General features: G+C 46.4%; 1 protein-coding gene across 1 annotated transcript in view; it reads left to right on the forward strand.

The window, feature by feature from the left end:
* Positions 1-3,693: 3,693 nt before the first annotated feature.
* mast4 (microtubule associated serine/threonine kinase family member 4) overlaps positions 3,694-17,113 on the forward strand; it is a 120,401-nt gene continuing 106,981 nt past the window's right edge. Inside the window, exon 1 of the mRNA XM_056290472.1 lies at positions 3,694-3,741. Coding sequence (XP_056146447.1) covers positions 3,694-3,741 — 48 coding nt within the window. The remainder of the gene's footprint in view (positions 3,742-17,113) is intronic.

Below are 17,113 nucleotides of genomic sequence, written 5' to 3' on the forward strand. Positions count from 1 at the left end.
CTACTTTATTCAGCTAATAGGTCAGCTCACATGTATGCAACACGACTTTCATGCATAGTCTACTGTCGTAAAACCCCTCTCATGTACAGCCACATCTCACAGCTTCCATCACTGTCGTGCACATTACCGTATTAACTGTAATACTAAGACAGTCAGGTGAAAAGAAGCGGCTGGCGACTCCACATGCGTTGGAGGAGACGTGGTAGTCTGCAGCCCTCCCCGGATGAGCAGAGGGGGTGGAACAGCGACCAGGACGGCTCGGAAAATAGGGTAATTGGCCAAGTACAATTGGGGAGAAAAAAATGGGGGGGGGCACAGTAGCTAAACACATGCACATTTAAATTCCTTTATTATTAAAAAGTGTAGATGACACCTAAACATCTGACACTCACAACCACTTATACTCGTGCACACAATAGGTAAATGCAAGCAAATCACCAAACAACAAGGTGCTCTTTCAAAAACAGCAAAAAAAACCATACACACTATACCAATTCATACGTTTTCATGCAATAGTCCACATGCTGTTCTCTGGGGTATTTACAGTGAAGGCAGATTTATACGAGTTGAACCCTTTATCCAAACGTATCACTGATTTCTGTGAAGGACATCAGTCAACGGTGTCATGACTGTACTAACTGAACTAGCTGTTACAGTGCCAGCAGTGACCTGGCCAGCGGACCCGCCCTCGCTTATTTGTGATTGATGTCATTCTTGACCTCTCACAGCATCGCATCATTTGACTCCAGTTTTTTTTCTTATTTTGGATTCCCCCCCCCCCTTTTTCTCACCAATTGTATCTGACCAATTACCCCACTCTTCTGAGCCGCCCGGTCGCTGCTCCACCCCCCTCTACCGATCCAGGGAGGGCTGCAGACTACCACATGCCTCCTCCGATACATGTGGCGTCACCAGCCGCCTCGTTTCACCTGACAGTGAGGAGTTTCGACAGGGGGACGTAGGACGTGGGAGGATCACACCATTCCCCCCCCCCCGGTTCCCTCTCCCCCCTGAACAGGCACCAATCGTGTCACGCCCGACCAAGCCAGAGATGGTTTGCAACAGCATGTGGATTCGATCCGGCGATCCTTGTGTTGGTAGGCAACGGGATAGACCGCTACGCTACCCGGACGCCCCCTTCACTCGAAAACAAGCCTGTCTCAACCAGCACATCAGCGTCCTTGCTGTCCCTGCCACCAGTGCTGCCACCAGCCTGTGAGCCCTCCACATCTCTTGACACGACAACATTGCCGGTGCCACAGCCAGCAACACCAGCTTCCTCAGGCTCAGCTTCAGCAAGAGCTGCTAACTCCTGCTGCTAACTGGGTCAGACCAGAGCAAGCACCCCTGCAGTGACCAGTAGCCCAGGATGACCTCGGTGATCATATGGCCAACCAGGTAAAACTGGACACACTTCCGGGCTGAAATAATTTCAGGGAAGAATTTGATTTTTGCAGCAGCATGGTAGCACAACAGAGCCAGGCTGGAATATTCAGTTAAAGCTGACACAGACTTTTGTTTTCTGTGCTGCAAATTACGTGGGGGGTTGCTGGAGCCTAATTATTATTATTATTATTATTATTATTATTATTCTTACAACAATAGTAACAATAACATAATTATAAAACACTTTCATTAACGAAAACATCAAAGTGCTGTGTAGTGCGGCAGTGCGCATGCAGCGGGGCTGTTGTTGCTATTTTGCAGTTGCTGCGGCTATTTCGTGTGCCCCCTCACGAAAATCAAATGCCCGCCCTATTGAGTTGCTCTGGCGCCGGGTCCGAGCAGAGGGACAGTTTTTCTGAAGCCAGTATTCTGTAATGGCCTTTTTACTTGCTGCCAGCCCGATCTTTAGGAGGTAGGTATCTTCTTTACTTAACCCGTCAGGGATATGTCCAAGATAGAGGGCGGTGAATGTTGTACTGATGCTAAAGCCCAGGGGTTTTGGGATGATTGTTGCTACTTCATTCTAGAAAGACTGAATATAGGGGGACAGGACCAGAAAACATGAGCACGAGCAGCAGTGAATTCTCCTCATCCCCTCCAGCAGGATAGCTGAGTGCCAGTTTGTTTAGGCTTCTGCTTGGGAGTGATATAAAACGAATCAAGTTTTCCCAACTGAAGTCTCTCCAGGTCAGGGACTTGGTGGAGGACGACTGTGTTTCCCAGCCATTCAGCCACGTCTTCAGTAATTTCAATGCCTGGCTCTTTTTCCTGTTGTTGTTTCACATAGTTTGTAGTGTCCTTAGTCTACCTTATACCTATACAGGATGCCTTGCTTTTAAGACCTTTATTGCTTCCTGACTTACAAGCATCAATAACTATATGAATAACAAGTAGTGGCTCTCTTGGATTCGAACCTTTTAACGTTTTTACATAAATAATCATGAGGCTGTAAATACCCGGAGATGTCTTGCCCACCCCTCCTGTATGTCTGACAGGTTATCAAAACTATTCAACTCCCACTTCTTAACAGTCTTGCATATGGACGGGATACCAAGGTACACCCATTGTCTAAATCTACGGTCTTGCGATGCTGGTTTTAAGTCAGGGTCATCTCAGCAGTTTAACCTCTCTTTGGAGTTGGAAACGTTTAACCACCTCCACCCATACTTTCAATGAGAAATCCACCCATTGACTGGCCGTCTGTAGTATTTCCCTCTCCTTGCCAGCACATCAGTCAGTGACTGTATTGGTGTATCTATTAAAGATAACTCCATGGTATTCTGAGTAGATTTGGCTGTTACTGAAATACCCAGAGTTGTGTTTGTGTTTTAATTGTTGTAAATTGACCTTCACACCCGCAGAACTAGGGCACCACTGAGACTTGTGTGACGTTACGAGGATCAAATAATTGATGGCGGACAATGTTACATGACAAACCAATCACATTAATCACTTTATTTTTATAGGTTGCAATTCCAAAAAGAGTAAAAAAAAAATCTAACACAATTTATCTTGGTTTCTTTTTTTTTTTTACATCACGAAAACCTGCCATATTAACAGGAGTGTATAGACTTTATATCCACTGTATCATCATCACAAATGCTTATGATTTCAGTTGCAGCTAGTAGACGGGCACGAAAGTAGACATCACTGATACTGGTGTCTACTGAAGTAAGCGCACAATAGTAATAGCAGACATTAACAAGGTTCTCAAGTGATTTATTTTAGCTGGACATTGCCACTAGTCAGCTTAAGGGTCTTGCTTAGAGACCAATAAGGATTAAGTTAGGCTTGAAAGAGGGACGTTTTTAGGCCTTTCTTGAAGGAGGTCAAGAAATCAGTAGCTATGATAGACACCTGGAGTTTGTTCCACCATTTTGGGGCCAGGTGAAAGAGAAGTCCTGACCTCGAGCTTGTCATCTTGGTAGAGGGGACAAATAGTGGCCTTCTGTGGGTAAAACAAAGGGGTAAAGCAGGAGGGCACATGCTAATATGAGTTCGCAGATGACTCCGTGCAGTTCCTTGGACTGCCCAGAACCCCAACAGCGAGGATTTGAACTTAAAACAACATGGTAAACCATGTTGTTAGTTACACTTGTTTTTTCCAATATGCTTTGGACACTGTTCGACTCAACCATACACAGTTTGAATGATATGGTTTGTTGCCCTGCAGGAAAGCACCGGTCACCATATGCACAACCAAAGCCGGTATTGCATTCAACGCCTGAGGTCTCTCATCTGAGCCGCATGATCTCCAGGCTTGGGAAGTCAGACCCTTTCCTCAGTCCCATCCTGGTAAGTTTTCTTGACCAAGTCAGGATACATGTTCACATTGTACTATCACTTGAACATGCTGTTAAATTGATTTAAGTTGGTTTGGTAGAAGCTTTATTTAGAGTTCAGCTTTTTTCCAGTCATGTCACATCAGAACTGAAACACGTTATACGATTGTGCGGCTTTAAGGGAAATGGAAAAATAATAGTGACAGTTGTGAGTTTTCTGAGGTTTCTACGGCAACTGCTACTTATCTCATTGACATTAGGGTAGATTTTGATTAACCTTGAGGTAAACTGATTGATATCTGTGGTCACCGATGCTTGACCACTCCAAAACCTGGATCTCTGAGAGAAAATTCAAGACGTTCAAGATGCTGTCACGGGGGCCATTGTGGGTTTTTGGGGTGTAGAATTCAGACAATATCATATAAATCAATCAAGAGCATTTTGAGTACTCGGCACTTTACCTTGAAACCCTATTAAGGGGTGAGCGGTCCCTACAGTATATTTGAAGCTTTATTTTCCCAGGGTAGTACGCGGAGCACGTGTGCGCTTTTTTCAGCAATGCTCTGCACACTCGCGCCGTTCCACAGATTCACACCAGGGTGTTGTCCCGTACAACCACAATCTTCGCCGGTGGCCTCCGAGAAGGTTCACTGGAGCAATTGGTTGGTTGTGGGTTAGATGCCTTGGTCAAGGGCACACCAGCTGTGGGTATTGAGGGATGGGAGAGCGCTATTCATTCACTCCCCCCACCCACATTTCCTGGGATCAAGCCGGCTACCTTCCGGTCACAAGCCTACTTCTCTAACCTTTAGGCCACGGCTGCTCTTACACTGGAGGGCGCCAGTGCATTTCTATCAGTATTTGAAAATGCTCAGACTTGTACATCTTTTCAAGAGTCTGGTGTCATTGGTTTGACTTCCTGATAGTTGAACATAAGATGCAGGGATACTGCAGCACAAACCCACATCCGTTTCATCAAAGTAAAATGACTCTAGCCATGCGTTTTATTGTCCATTGTAGGTTTACATTGTTCTAAGTTCATTGTGTATTTTTTCCTGTCTCATGATGGACTTTTGCATGTTTTTCTTTGTGTTTTTACTGTCTCCGCCTAGTGCTTGCCATCAGTCGTCAGCATAATGTAAAGCACCTGAAGGGCTATGCTCATCACTCTGTTTGCATGATGCTGTGTCTGGATGCTTAGCACCATGGGACAGTTTCATCCTGGTGACCGCGGAGACTTTCATGGGTAGACATGAGTTGAATGGCTAATGAATTGCTACATCCTAATGCTTTTGTTAAAGACTGCATTTTATTAACACCTCAGGGCACCGGGAGGGATTGCATTATCCTGCCTTTAGAATTGGCTTAGAAGAAATGGTGAATCATTTGACCATGGAGAGGAACTGAAATCCACCACTTTGTCTTTTCCACCCTATAAATGGAAGGGTAAGGGTGGTTTGTCCTTCTGAATAGACATTTGAATTCTCAAATTGAAAATTACAGTCATTTTAATGCCTGGTTCAGGTATGGGAACATCCATCCATCCATTATCTGAACAGGGTCACGGAGAGGCTGGAGCCTCTTCCAGCAGTCATTGGGTGGCAGGTGGGGAGACACCCTGGACAGGCCGCAAGGCCATCAGAGGGCCGACACCCATACACACACACACACACACACAGATTCACACCTAGGGAAAATTTAGTACGGCCGATTCACCTGACCTACGTGTCTTTGTGTTGCACACTTGGACAAGGAGGGACTTCCGGGCGTGCATGGGTTTTCACTCTTTTTAATCTGATAATTCAGAGACACAGACACATCAGTCACTCGGCCATTTCACTGCAGGCGATCTGTTTACTGGCGCACACATTCACTTTCAATATCGAACTCTAACTGTAAACCACTCGTTATCTTAACAATGCTCAGATAATCTCACATTTGTCACATCCTGCCATTTACACAACTCATATTTTGACTACACCCAGTTTGGTTACACGGCTCTTAGCCGTTTGCTAATATGAGGTGAAGCACCGTCTCCGACATCATGGACGTTAATAAACTGACAAACAGTGATATAAATGTCATACTGTCTTATTAACACCCCACAACCCTTATGAACTCCATATTGCTTCTCTTAAGCCTGTTTTCATCACTTTTGCTCACCTGATAATTCAGAAACACAGACACATTGGTCACCTGGTCATTTCACTGCAGGCGATCTGTTTACTGACGCGCCCCGCCTTTACCTGAGGACCCCTGAGGACCCCTAGCTGCCCTAAAGTGCCTGTATTAACTCCTCACATGTAACCCACATTCATATAGCCAAATATTAAAGTTGTGATAAATAGTCCAAAAATAAACAAACCAATTAATGTGACCAACAATGCAAACTAATGAAAATGGGGTGCCCCGTGTCCATAACAGTTCCAATATTACGCCGGGCCCCACATTTGGACTGTGGGAGGAAACCGGAGCACCCGGAGGAAACCCACGCAGACATGGGGAGAACATGCAAACTCCACACAGAGGACGACCCGGGACGACCCCCAAGGTTGGACTACCCCGGGGCTCAAACCCAGTACCTTCTTGCTGTGAGGCGACCGCGCTAACTACTGTGCCACCGTGCCGCCCTGGTATGGGAACATTTTTTTGAAAAGTGGAATTGTTAGAGAAAAAAAACAAGGCATGAAGAGTCAGACAGATTTAAGGAGGCAAATTTCCATGATCTGCGGCACAGTGGATAGCACAGTCGCCTCACTGCAATAAGGTCCCGGGTTCGAGCCCCGGGGTAGTCCAACCTTTGGGGGGGGGGGTCGTCCCGGGTCGTCCTCTGTGTGGAGTTTGCATGTTCTCCCCGTGTCTGCGTGGGTGCTCCAGTTTCTTCCCACAGTCCAAAGACATGTAGGTCAGTTGATTCGGCTGTGCTAAATTGTCCCTAGTGTATGTGTGTGTGGGCCCTGTGATGGCCTGGCGGCCTGTCCAGGGTACCCCCCCCCCCGCCTGCTGCCCAATGACTGCTGGGATAGGCTCCAGCATCCCCGTGACCCTGAGAGCAGGATAAGCGGTCGGGTTAATGGATGGAAGAAATGTCCATGTTACAAATCTCATGATTTTAATTCATTTGTTTTAGACTTGATTCCAACAGACAAGGAGCTTGGGCAGACCATTACAGTATCGTGACGCGGTTTCCCTGTAAATCTATAGGTAAATTCAAGAATTTGTTCCCGTTTACCTGCCAGACATTACTAAGCTTCATCTTGTATTTCACATCAGGTAACACTTCATAAACAAATCCCCAACCACTATTCTTGAAAGGAAATTCTTCTGTCTGCACCGAAGTCTTTGAAAAACGGAACAAGTCCTCCAACTCATACGACCACATAGGTCGTTTGTCCTCTAATACGACCCACGGGAGCGTTTCCTAAATTAGCGCCCCTACCGGCGGCAGGAGGTATGCTACGTATGCTTTTCGCCTCTGTGCATTGTGGGTTTTTAAAACAATTTGAGAACAATAGAATATGCAGTCAGTGCGTCTTTGTGTTGTTTCGTCGCCTAGTACAGTAACTGAGATTGCTGTTGGCAGTGTGTTTACCTATGAATGACGTCATAAATGCTAACTTAACGTTAGCCAAAGTCAGCTAGCGTGGACATTATAACCACTATGTGACATTACATTTTGCTTTTATTAATATTCCTTCTCGCGATGGCTTATGGAAGGAGGTCACTTATTGTTACAGGGAAAGTAACGTATTATAATTACGGAGGAGCGCGAGGAAGTAGCGTCAAATGTTCCTGTAGGCCGTAATAAGCTGCTTGTACAAACGACCTACGCGGTCGTTTTTTGGAGGAGGACAGTCAAACAGAAATAATATCTGAAAAATGGCATTGATTCAAGATTCAAGATCCTTTATTGTTACGTCTCATTATACAAGAAAGTACAATTCTTGTGTTTCGGCTCCTCAACGCTGCAACAACAATGCATTGAAATATCAACAAAACAAAACAAAAAAGCACTAATAATACTAGTGTGTGATGTATGTAAGGTGCTGTGTGTGTGTGTGTGTGTTAACTGATGATCCGCTAAAGACCATAGGTCAGTACCAGTCAGTCCAGCAACAGGCTTAGTGTCTTTAATGGTCTTTGTTCAAAAGCCTGGTTGCTTGGTGGAAAAAGCTGTTCTGGAGCCTACTGGTCCAGGCTTTGAGGCTGCGGTACCGCTTGCCTGACGGTAGCAGCTGTAATAGCCCATAGTTGGGGTGGCTGGGGTCTTTGATAATCTCTATGGGATTTGCTGGCACAGCGTCCGTTATATATGTCCCGGATGGAGGGAAACGCACATCCACTGATGTCCTGGGCTGGCCGCACAACCCTCTGCAGTGTTTTGTGTTTGTGGGCAGGACCGTTCCCATGCCAGGCGTTGAGGCATCCAGTCAGGAAGCTCTCAGTTGTGCCTCTGTAGAAGGCCCGTAGAATCTTGGGCCCCATGCTGGACTTCTTCAGTCGCCTGAGGTGAAAGAGGCATTGCTGTGGTTTTCTTCACCACATGGCTGGTGTGTTCGTCCCAGGTGAGGTCCGCGGTAATGTGGACACCGAGGAACTTGAAGCTCTTGACTCTCTCTACAGCAGTCCGGTTGATGGTGATTGGGTCTAGCCTCCTCCCTTTCTTCCTGTAGCCCACAATCAGCTCCTTGGTCAATCACGTCAATGGATAGGTTAATCATTTTCACTGCTTTAAAGGCAGAGAACTGGCAAAGTCTAAACCTCCAACCTTCTCCTTCCGTCCCTCTCTCTTCATAGGCCATGGCCCTCCTCTGCTCACCTTAGATCTACAGGTTGTGTCTTGATCAGATAATCCCAGACAGGGAAGAGACTGTCAGTTAGTCAATCAGCACTCTCTACATGGTTTCAGTGCATGTTCTCTCCTTTCTCTCTAGACGGGGAGGAAACAACTTTAACTGTCCACCTAAGAGGAAAGGAGTCACATAAATTCCATGGACCTCCAATGGAAGCCACTGTATGGCCCTTCACAGCTACAAGTAAAGACTCCAACCTTCATAGATTCTTAACCATTAATTTCACCGTAAAAGTTTCTGTACCATGTTTTATTGGGCTAGAAAAGACTTTTGTTCAAAATACCTGAAAGCTACTAAAAAATCGCAGAGGACCAAATGGGCAGGCATTCTCAACTGAGCTGTTTAAAGAAAACCCAGACTGACTACTTGGTCTGTCAGTGACTTGGTTGACCAACTTTGACTTCCCAAAAGAACTAAAGCAAATTCTCTCTGCCTCTTCATGCTTTAGAGAAAAAGATGTTAATTAGTAATAATAAGGAAGTATTGATAAGTTAGTTGGGTAGAGTTGTTTAAGATAAGTCACTTATGCTAACGCTGGCCCAAAACTGGCTAACAGGTGACTCTGGCTGCCGAGTACAGAGTCCTGCATTGGGACAGGTACCAGTGGTTTTTTTGTGTGGAATTTCCCCCTTTTGTCTCCCCAATTGTACCCAGCCAATTACCCCACTCTTCTGAGCCACCCCGAACGTTGCTCCACCTCCTCTGCCGATCCGGGGGGGGGGGCTGCAGACTACCATATGCCTCCTCCGATACATATGGAGTTGCCAGCCGCTTCTTTTCGCCTGACAGTGAGGAGTTTCACTAGGGGAACGTAGCGCATGGGAAGATCACACTATTTCCCCCAGTTCCCCCTCCCCCCGAACAGGTGCCCCGACCGACCAGAGGAGGTGCTGATGCAGCAGCAAGGACTAATTCCCACATCTGGCTTCCCACCCGCAGACACAGCCAATTGTGTCTGTAGGGACGCCCGACCAAGCTGGAGGTAACACGGGGATTCGAACCGAAGATCCCGTATTGGTAGGCAACGGAATAGACCACTGCACTACCAAAAAGGCAGGCAGATAAATGTTTTGTGTTAAATTTGTTGTGTGGTGGCATGCGGGTGTGGGAGGAGTTCAGCGAGGCTATGGAGGAGGACTTTCGGTTGGCCTCAAGGAAGTTAAGGCAAACCATCCGGCGACTCAGGAAGGGGAAGCAGGACTTGACTCAGGCTGTGTTCAGCCAGGGAGGGGAACTGCTGACCTAGACTGAGGATGTTGTCAGGTGGTGGAAAGAACATATTGAGGAGCTCGTGAACCCGGCTAACACGTCCTCTGTGGAAGAAGTAGAGTCTGAAGACTCAGGGAAAGCCCCACCCATATCCCTGTCAAGGGTCTCTGGGGTAGTTAAGAAGCTCTGTGGTGGCAAAGCGTCGTGTGTGGATGAGAGTTGCCCTGAGATGCTGAAGGCTCTGGACACTGTTGGGTTGTCTTGGCTGACACGCCTCTTCAGTGTCGCGTGGAGGTTGGGGACAGTACCTGTGGAGTGGCAGATTAGAGTGGTGGTCCTCATATTTAAAAAAGGGGACCGGAGGGTGTGCTCCAATTGTCGGGGCATCACACTGCTCAGTCTTCCTGGGAAAGTCTACTCTAGGGTGCTGGAAAAGAGGCTCTGACCGATTGTCGAACCTTGGATCCAGGAGGAACAATGCGGATTCTGTCCTGGCCGTGGAACAACAGACCAACTCTACTCTTGCGGAAGTGTTGAAGAGGGCATGGTGTTTGTGGACTTGGAGAAGGCTTATGACTGTGTACTCCCGTGTGGGAGTATGGGTAACTGAGCAGTTGCGACAAGCCATCTGGTTCTTGTATAACCAAAGTGAGAGCTGTGTCCACATTCTCGGTACAAAGTCAGACATGTTCTCAGTGGTGTCGGACTCCACCAAGGTTGTCCCTTGTCTCCGATTCTGTTTGTGATATTCTTGGACAGGATCTCAAGGTGCAGCCAAGGTGAGGAGTTATTCTGTTTTGGGAAACTCAGAATTGCATCGCTACTCTTTGCAGATGATGTGGTTTTGTTGGCTTCTTCAGAACCCGACCTCCGGTGTGCACTGGGGCACTTTGCAGGTGACTGTGAAATGGCCAGGATGAGAGTCAGCACCTCCAAGTCTGAGGCCCGGGTTCTCTACCAGAAAATGGTGGATTGCTCCCTCCGGGTTGGGGATGAGTTGTTGCCTCAAGTGAAGGAGTTCAAGTATCTTGGGGTCTTGTTCACGAGTGAGGGTAGGATGGAGCGGGAGATTGACAGGCGGATTGGTGCAGCATCAACAGTAATGCAGACATTGTACCAGACCGTTGTGGTGAAGAGGGAGCTGAGCTGGAAGGCAAAGCTCTCAATTTACCCGTAAATCTTCGTTGCAACCCTCACCTATAGTCATGAGCTTTGAGTAGTGACTGAAAGGGTGAGATCGCGGATACAAGCGGCTGAAATTAGTTTCCTCTGTAGGGTGTCTGGGCTCAGCCTTAGAGATAGGGTGAGGAGCTCGGACATCCGGAGGGGGCTCGGAGTAGAGACGTTGCTCCTTCACGTCGAAAGGAGCCAGTTGAAGTGGTTTGGGCATCTGATTAGGATGCCTCCTGGGTGCCTTCCTTTGGAGGTTTTCCAGGCATGTCAAACTGGGAGGAGACCCCAGGGTTGACTCAGAACTTGCTGGAGGGACTACATGTCCAATCTGGCCTGGGAACGCCTTGGGATCCCCCAGGAGGAGCTGGAGTGTGTTGCTGGACAGAGGGATGTCTGGAGTGACCTACTTAGCTTGCTGCCACCGCGTCCCAACCCCAGAGAAGCGGCTGATGATGACATGAGATGAGATGCCATTAAAAACAAAGTGCAGGCACATGTGTAAAACGAAATGAGGGCTGCGGCTTTGCCAAACAGTACAAGAGAGACATAAACAAACCTAGCAAACATATTACAAGATATGTGCAGATGAAGACTAAAAGCTAGGATAAAGTGAAAAAAAAGAGCACGAGTTTAAACATATCTATAGACATTCAGTGGGTAGCCAGGTTCAGGTGGCTAACAGCTTGTGGAAAGAAGCTGTTTTTGAGCCTGGTAGTGCGGGCTCTGAGGCTCCTGTAGCGCCTCCCAGAGCGCAGGGGGGAGAACAGTCCATGGTTGGGGTGGGTGGGATCTCTGCTGATGCTGAGACCCCTTCAAAGGCAGCGTTTGTGATAAATGTCTTATATGGCTGGGAGCTGGGTACCGGTGATATACTGGGCTGCCTTGAAGACCCGCTGCAGATCTTTCTGTTCTACTGATGTGCAGATGCCGTACCACACTGAGATGTAGCTGGTCAGGATGCTCTCTATGATACAGTAGTAGTGGGGGTGAGAATTTTGGGGGCTAGACGGGCGCTCCTCAGCCTCCTCAGGAAATACAAGCGTTGTTGCGCTCTTTTCAGAAGGGCCTGGGTGTTCGATGTCCAGAAGAAGTCCTCGCTGATGTAGACTCCAAGGAATTTAAAGCTGGAGACACACCCCACTTCCACCCCATTGATGTGTATGGGGGAGTGGCTGCCGCTTCTATGTGGTCTATTCCATTGCCTACCAACACGGGGATCGCCAGTTCGAATCCCCATGTTACTTCTGGCTTGGTCGGGTGTCCCTACGGAAACAGTTGGCCGTGTCTGTGGGTAGGAAGCCGGATGTGAGTATGTGTCCTGGTCACTGCACTAGTGCCTCCTCTGGCTGGTTGAGGCACCTGTTTGGGGGGGGGGTACTGGGGGGGAAGAGTGGGATCTTCCCACGCACTACGTCCCCCTGGCAAAACTCCTCACTGTCAGGTGAAAAGAAGCAGCTGGCGAATCCACGTGTATCGGAGGAGGCATGTGGTAGTCTGCAGCCCTCCTTGGATTGGCAAAGGGGGTGGAGCAGCGATTGGGACAGCTCAGAAGAGTAGGGTAATTGGCTGGATACAATTGAGGGGAAAAGAAAGGCGGGGGGGGGAGGATCCAAAGAAAAAAAAGAAGAAACAGCATGTGCTTGGTGCTGTTCATTAGAAATGGACCCACGCAGGACTCTGGCCTAAATACGGCAAATGCTTGTCACTGCCCCAAAATACTTCCAATGTTATGAAGTTCAGAGTTGTTGGGGGGGAAAAAAAGCAGTATAGTGTGTTTCCTGGCAACACGCATCCGATGTTATTGCAGCCTGACTCTTACGTTCTGCACAGACTGTCTGTTGCTCACCTCGGACCCCATGTGTGAGCTGCAGGAATGCTATTATACCGTCGCCTTCTCAAGATAATGGCCTAAGTCATATTTTCAAGTTTTTGGAAAAACAGAATAAACTGAAACTGAAACAAAATTTGTCAGTTTATTCTGTTTTTTGAAAAACTTGAAAGTATGACTTAGGCCATTATTTTGAGAAGGTGACGATGGGATTTTATTTTATTTTATTTTTACTTTTCATATAGATGTGAACACAAAGTCCCCACTTGTAAATTTGAACTGTAACCCTACAGTTTAAATTTAGTTGTCCATTAAATCATGTAAATGACACCGCCGGTGTCATTCCTGCAGCTTCTCTTTTGTTCCTTCTAGCGGATTTTTTTAATGTAATTAATTCTTTTGACAGAAAAGGTGAGCAGTGAATTGGGACTAGTCTGCCGGACAGAACAGAGTGTTTTAATTCCCACGTGCGGTGCGGTTTTCAGGTCCAATTCAAGAGAGCCGACTTCCGTAATCCCGCTGCTCCGAGGTTTGAAAGATGTACAGTAAAAGCCAGGCGTCGACCGAGGATCTTCACTCGTTTCTTATCACGGCAGGAGCGAAACTGTTGCCCCCGAGCTTGTGACTCTTCATCCGCTCTCTCTCGTGCGAGTGGAGGATTAGGGGAGAGGGAAAAAAAAGTTTAGCAGTGCCCCCTTCCAACAAACCGACTGGCTAGATGTCATTTTTGTCCGTGCTTGGTAACAGACATCATTGGAGCTTGGCTGGAGATTAGGGGACTAGAAGGGGACCACTTAATATTCACAGAGCCGTGCCACGAAGAATGGAAACGAGCGAGGGAGAGAGAGAGAGAGAGAGAGAGGGGGGATGAAAAGGGGGTGGGCGAAGAAAAGACTGAACCGGACTGTGAAATCGGAGGGTGAATTTGGCGCCACGGCATTGGTAACAACTTATTTTCTCCACACCAGAAATTCAGATGGGGCGTAGCGTGGGGATGCTGAGTTTGTGACCGTGGAGATCCGCGATGACTCGCTGGCTGCCTCAGAACTGAGCAGTCTGGCGCTGGGCCACATTCTCTGAGACTGACCCAACAGGCAGGACGGGAAGCTGCTTGAAACTGACACAGGATTTGCAGTGGTACACATTACTTGTTTTGCAGGGGCTGTAGTGGCTTCAAGTGGTATATTTACTTAGCCGTGTAAACAACTATTTATTTACTTTAGCTCATGCTCTCTCTTCCCTTCATTCTCTCAGCCCCTTTTCCTTATGCCAGTTATATATATATATATATATATATATATATATATATATATATATATATATATATATATATATATAGGGTCCATATCCTTTTTGGGCAGTTTGTGCTCCAGTCCTAATTCCAAGTGAAACAACAGATTAACAAGATACTGGTAACAATAAAACTATGGAGGTCCCTCAACCTGCCTGGTGTGGACAGGATGCCGGACTCATTGTTAGAACCGAGACAGGACAATGCTGGGGAGGATATCCTCTTATTTTCATGGTCACCTTGGGCGCCGAGAAAGTGTGGCTGGACAGAGGAATGAGTCCTGGAGGGCCCTCAGTGCACTATGTCTGTCCACCTCGTTGCTGCGTTAAATTAAACCCGCCAATCCCCCCCCCCCTCAAATCCCCCCTCTCTCTCCCCCCCCTCCCCCTTTGTTTTTGTGTTGAGTTGTTGTTGAATGATTACGGTTGGGGATCTTAAAGATGTTGTTATGTTCTTGTTTGTAAGTTGACGAATATTGTTTATATTGTTAAAAAGATACCAAGTCTCGTTTTTTGATCATTTGTTTTGTTAAAGAAAGACTTGTTTTTTAAAAAAAATCAAATTCTCTCGCTCACTCTCTTTCTCTCTCACTCTCTGTCTCTCTCTCTTTCTCTATTGCTCTCTCTCACTCTCTCTGTCTCTCTGTCTGTCTCTCACTGTCTCTGCCTCTCTCTGTCTTGTTCTCTTTCTCTGTCTGTCTGTCTCTGTCTCTCGCTCTCTTTCACTCCCTCTTTCTCTCACTCTCTCTGTCTCTGTCTCTCTTCCCTTCTATTTCCCTCTCTGTCTCTCTCTCTCCCTCCCTCTCTGTCTCTCTCTCTCTGTCTGTCTGTCTCTCTCTCTCACTCTCTCTGTCTATCTTCCCTTCTATTTCCCTCTCTGTCTCTCTCTCTCCCTCCCTCCCTCTCTGTCTCTATCTCTCTGTCTGTCTGTCTGTCTCTCTCTCTCCCTCTCTGTCTCTATCTCTCTGTCTGTCTGTCTGTCTCTCTCTCTCACTCTCTCTGTCTCTCTTCCCTTCTATTTCCCTCTCTGTCTCTCTCTCTCCCTCCCTCCCTCTCTGTCTCTCTCTCTCTGTCTGTCTGTCTGTCTCTCTCCCTCCCTCTCTGTCTCTATCTCTCTGTCTGTCTGTCTGTCTCTCTCTCTCACTCTCTCTGTCTCTCTTCCCTTCTATTTCCCTCTCTGTCTCTCTCTCTCGCCCTCCCTCTCTGTCTCTATCTCTCTGTCTGTCTGTCTGTCTCTCTCGCTCTCTCTCTCCCCTTCCTTTCTCTTCCCTGATCCCCCCCTCTTGCCTGAAGTTACAGGAGATGGGAACAAGGGGGAGGTGTCAGCTGACCGCCCCCCTCCAATCAGATAAGTTCTGATGGAAGTCTTTAGCAGCTGCTAAAATCAGATTTAGCCTGCGGGAGGAAGGAAGCAGAAGGCTTAAGCTAGCCAGTGCAGCATGGCTGTGCGCCGGTAGGGAGGCACAGCAAGTCGGCTTCAGTACCATGGATGAGTCCAGCATTCTGAGGAGACGAGGGCTACAGGTAGGGCAACGAGAACAGCAGTTCCCTGTCTAGCTGAGCTGCATGTTAAGTTTGTATGTATCCAGGGTCCAGTATGGGGTGCTGGTAGGACACAGTTGTGACTTTCAGACCGTGTGTGTTGATTCTTGACAGCACAGGGTCAGTGATAAATTAGCTCTGTTATGTTGAGTGTGTTTGGACATGTGTGTGTCTCTGTTTTGCCTCATCGATTCTTTTATTAAGACGTGAAAGGGATTTTTCACTTCCAAATCTATATATGCAATTGTGAGAATGATTTTGTTACCAAGAAATACTAAAATTGAGTCATGGCAATATGAGTTTCCACTGAAAGCGTGTTTTAAATGATAGAGCTTGCCCTTTATTGCCATTAATCACATTTAAGAAATTCATAGTTCATTTAGGATCATCCAACATGCCTTAAAATTAATTACTTTTTCAGTATCAGTTTGTGTGCCCTGCTCGTATGCATGTTGTCAGATCTGCACTGATTGTGTTGTCTGAGAGGTTGGACTTTTTCATCATAGAGGACTACAGCGTTTGCCTTTCTGACTGAGGTCTTGATTAAATATTGGTATAGGGCAGGACCACTATCAACAAAAGAAAATAGAAGTACTTTCTCAGCATACTGTTGCATCAACTTTGCTCTAGTATGGAGGTATACAGAGCAGCCTAATGAGGTGTAGGCGAATTTGTTGTTTGAACTGAGAAATTCCTTTTTTTTTTCAGAAAAAAAAATACAAGGAATTTTTAAGTTATTTTTTAATAAAATCAATTTTCCTCCCATGTTATTTCATTGTATTTTCCTTAATATAAGATTTTTTTTACTTTGTGTTTCTTTCTAGTCTGGTGGTCATGACACTTGAAGCTTAATGTGTGCTCTGAATCCAAAACCCCTGTGACTCTTTTTTAATGGCGTTTGTATTAATTAGCCAACCCTCTGTAGATGGACTGCAGCAATAAACCTGATTTAATGAGCAGACATTACTAGGGTTGTTGTTTCGTTAGGCCACCTATTGTTTTGATAGTTAAACAAATCTTAGGGAAATATGTAACAGAGAAAAGAGTTTTATTTGTAAAACACTTTTTAACATTGTTTTAGCAAAGTGCTTTATAAATAAAAGTTATTATTTGGAGTGTTCATGTTTTGAATCACGGTATCAATGTGTTCCTTTGTGATTACATTAAGTTTCTGCTCCTAGCATTTTTTTTTTCTTTGATGGTTTTAATGAATCCATTTGAAGTTAATTTTAACTTTTGAGTAACTGCTGTGTGTATCAGAAGTTTCCATAATCCTAATTTTGTCCAAGTAGCCTGATTGATTTCCTTTTATGCTGCAGTGACTTCAAAGAGAAACACACCCTCTGTTGATAGTCTCATACAAAACAATGTAACACACTTCAAGGGGACTTACTGTATAGGCGCCAGCTAAACTAAACAAAGGGACCGTTTTTAGGATGCGCAATGGCTCTGGCTGTAGAATCCAGATTGGAATAAGGAAGTTAATTTAA

This window comes from Lampris incognitus, chromosome 12 (genome assembly GCF_029633865.1).
Source record: "Lampris incognitus isolate fLamInc1 chromosome 12, fLamInc1.hap2, whole genome shotgun sequence".
Lineage (NCBI taxonomy): Eukaryota > Metazoa > Chordata > Actinopteri > Lampriformes > Lampridae > Lampris > Lampris incognitus.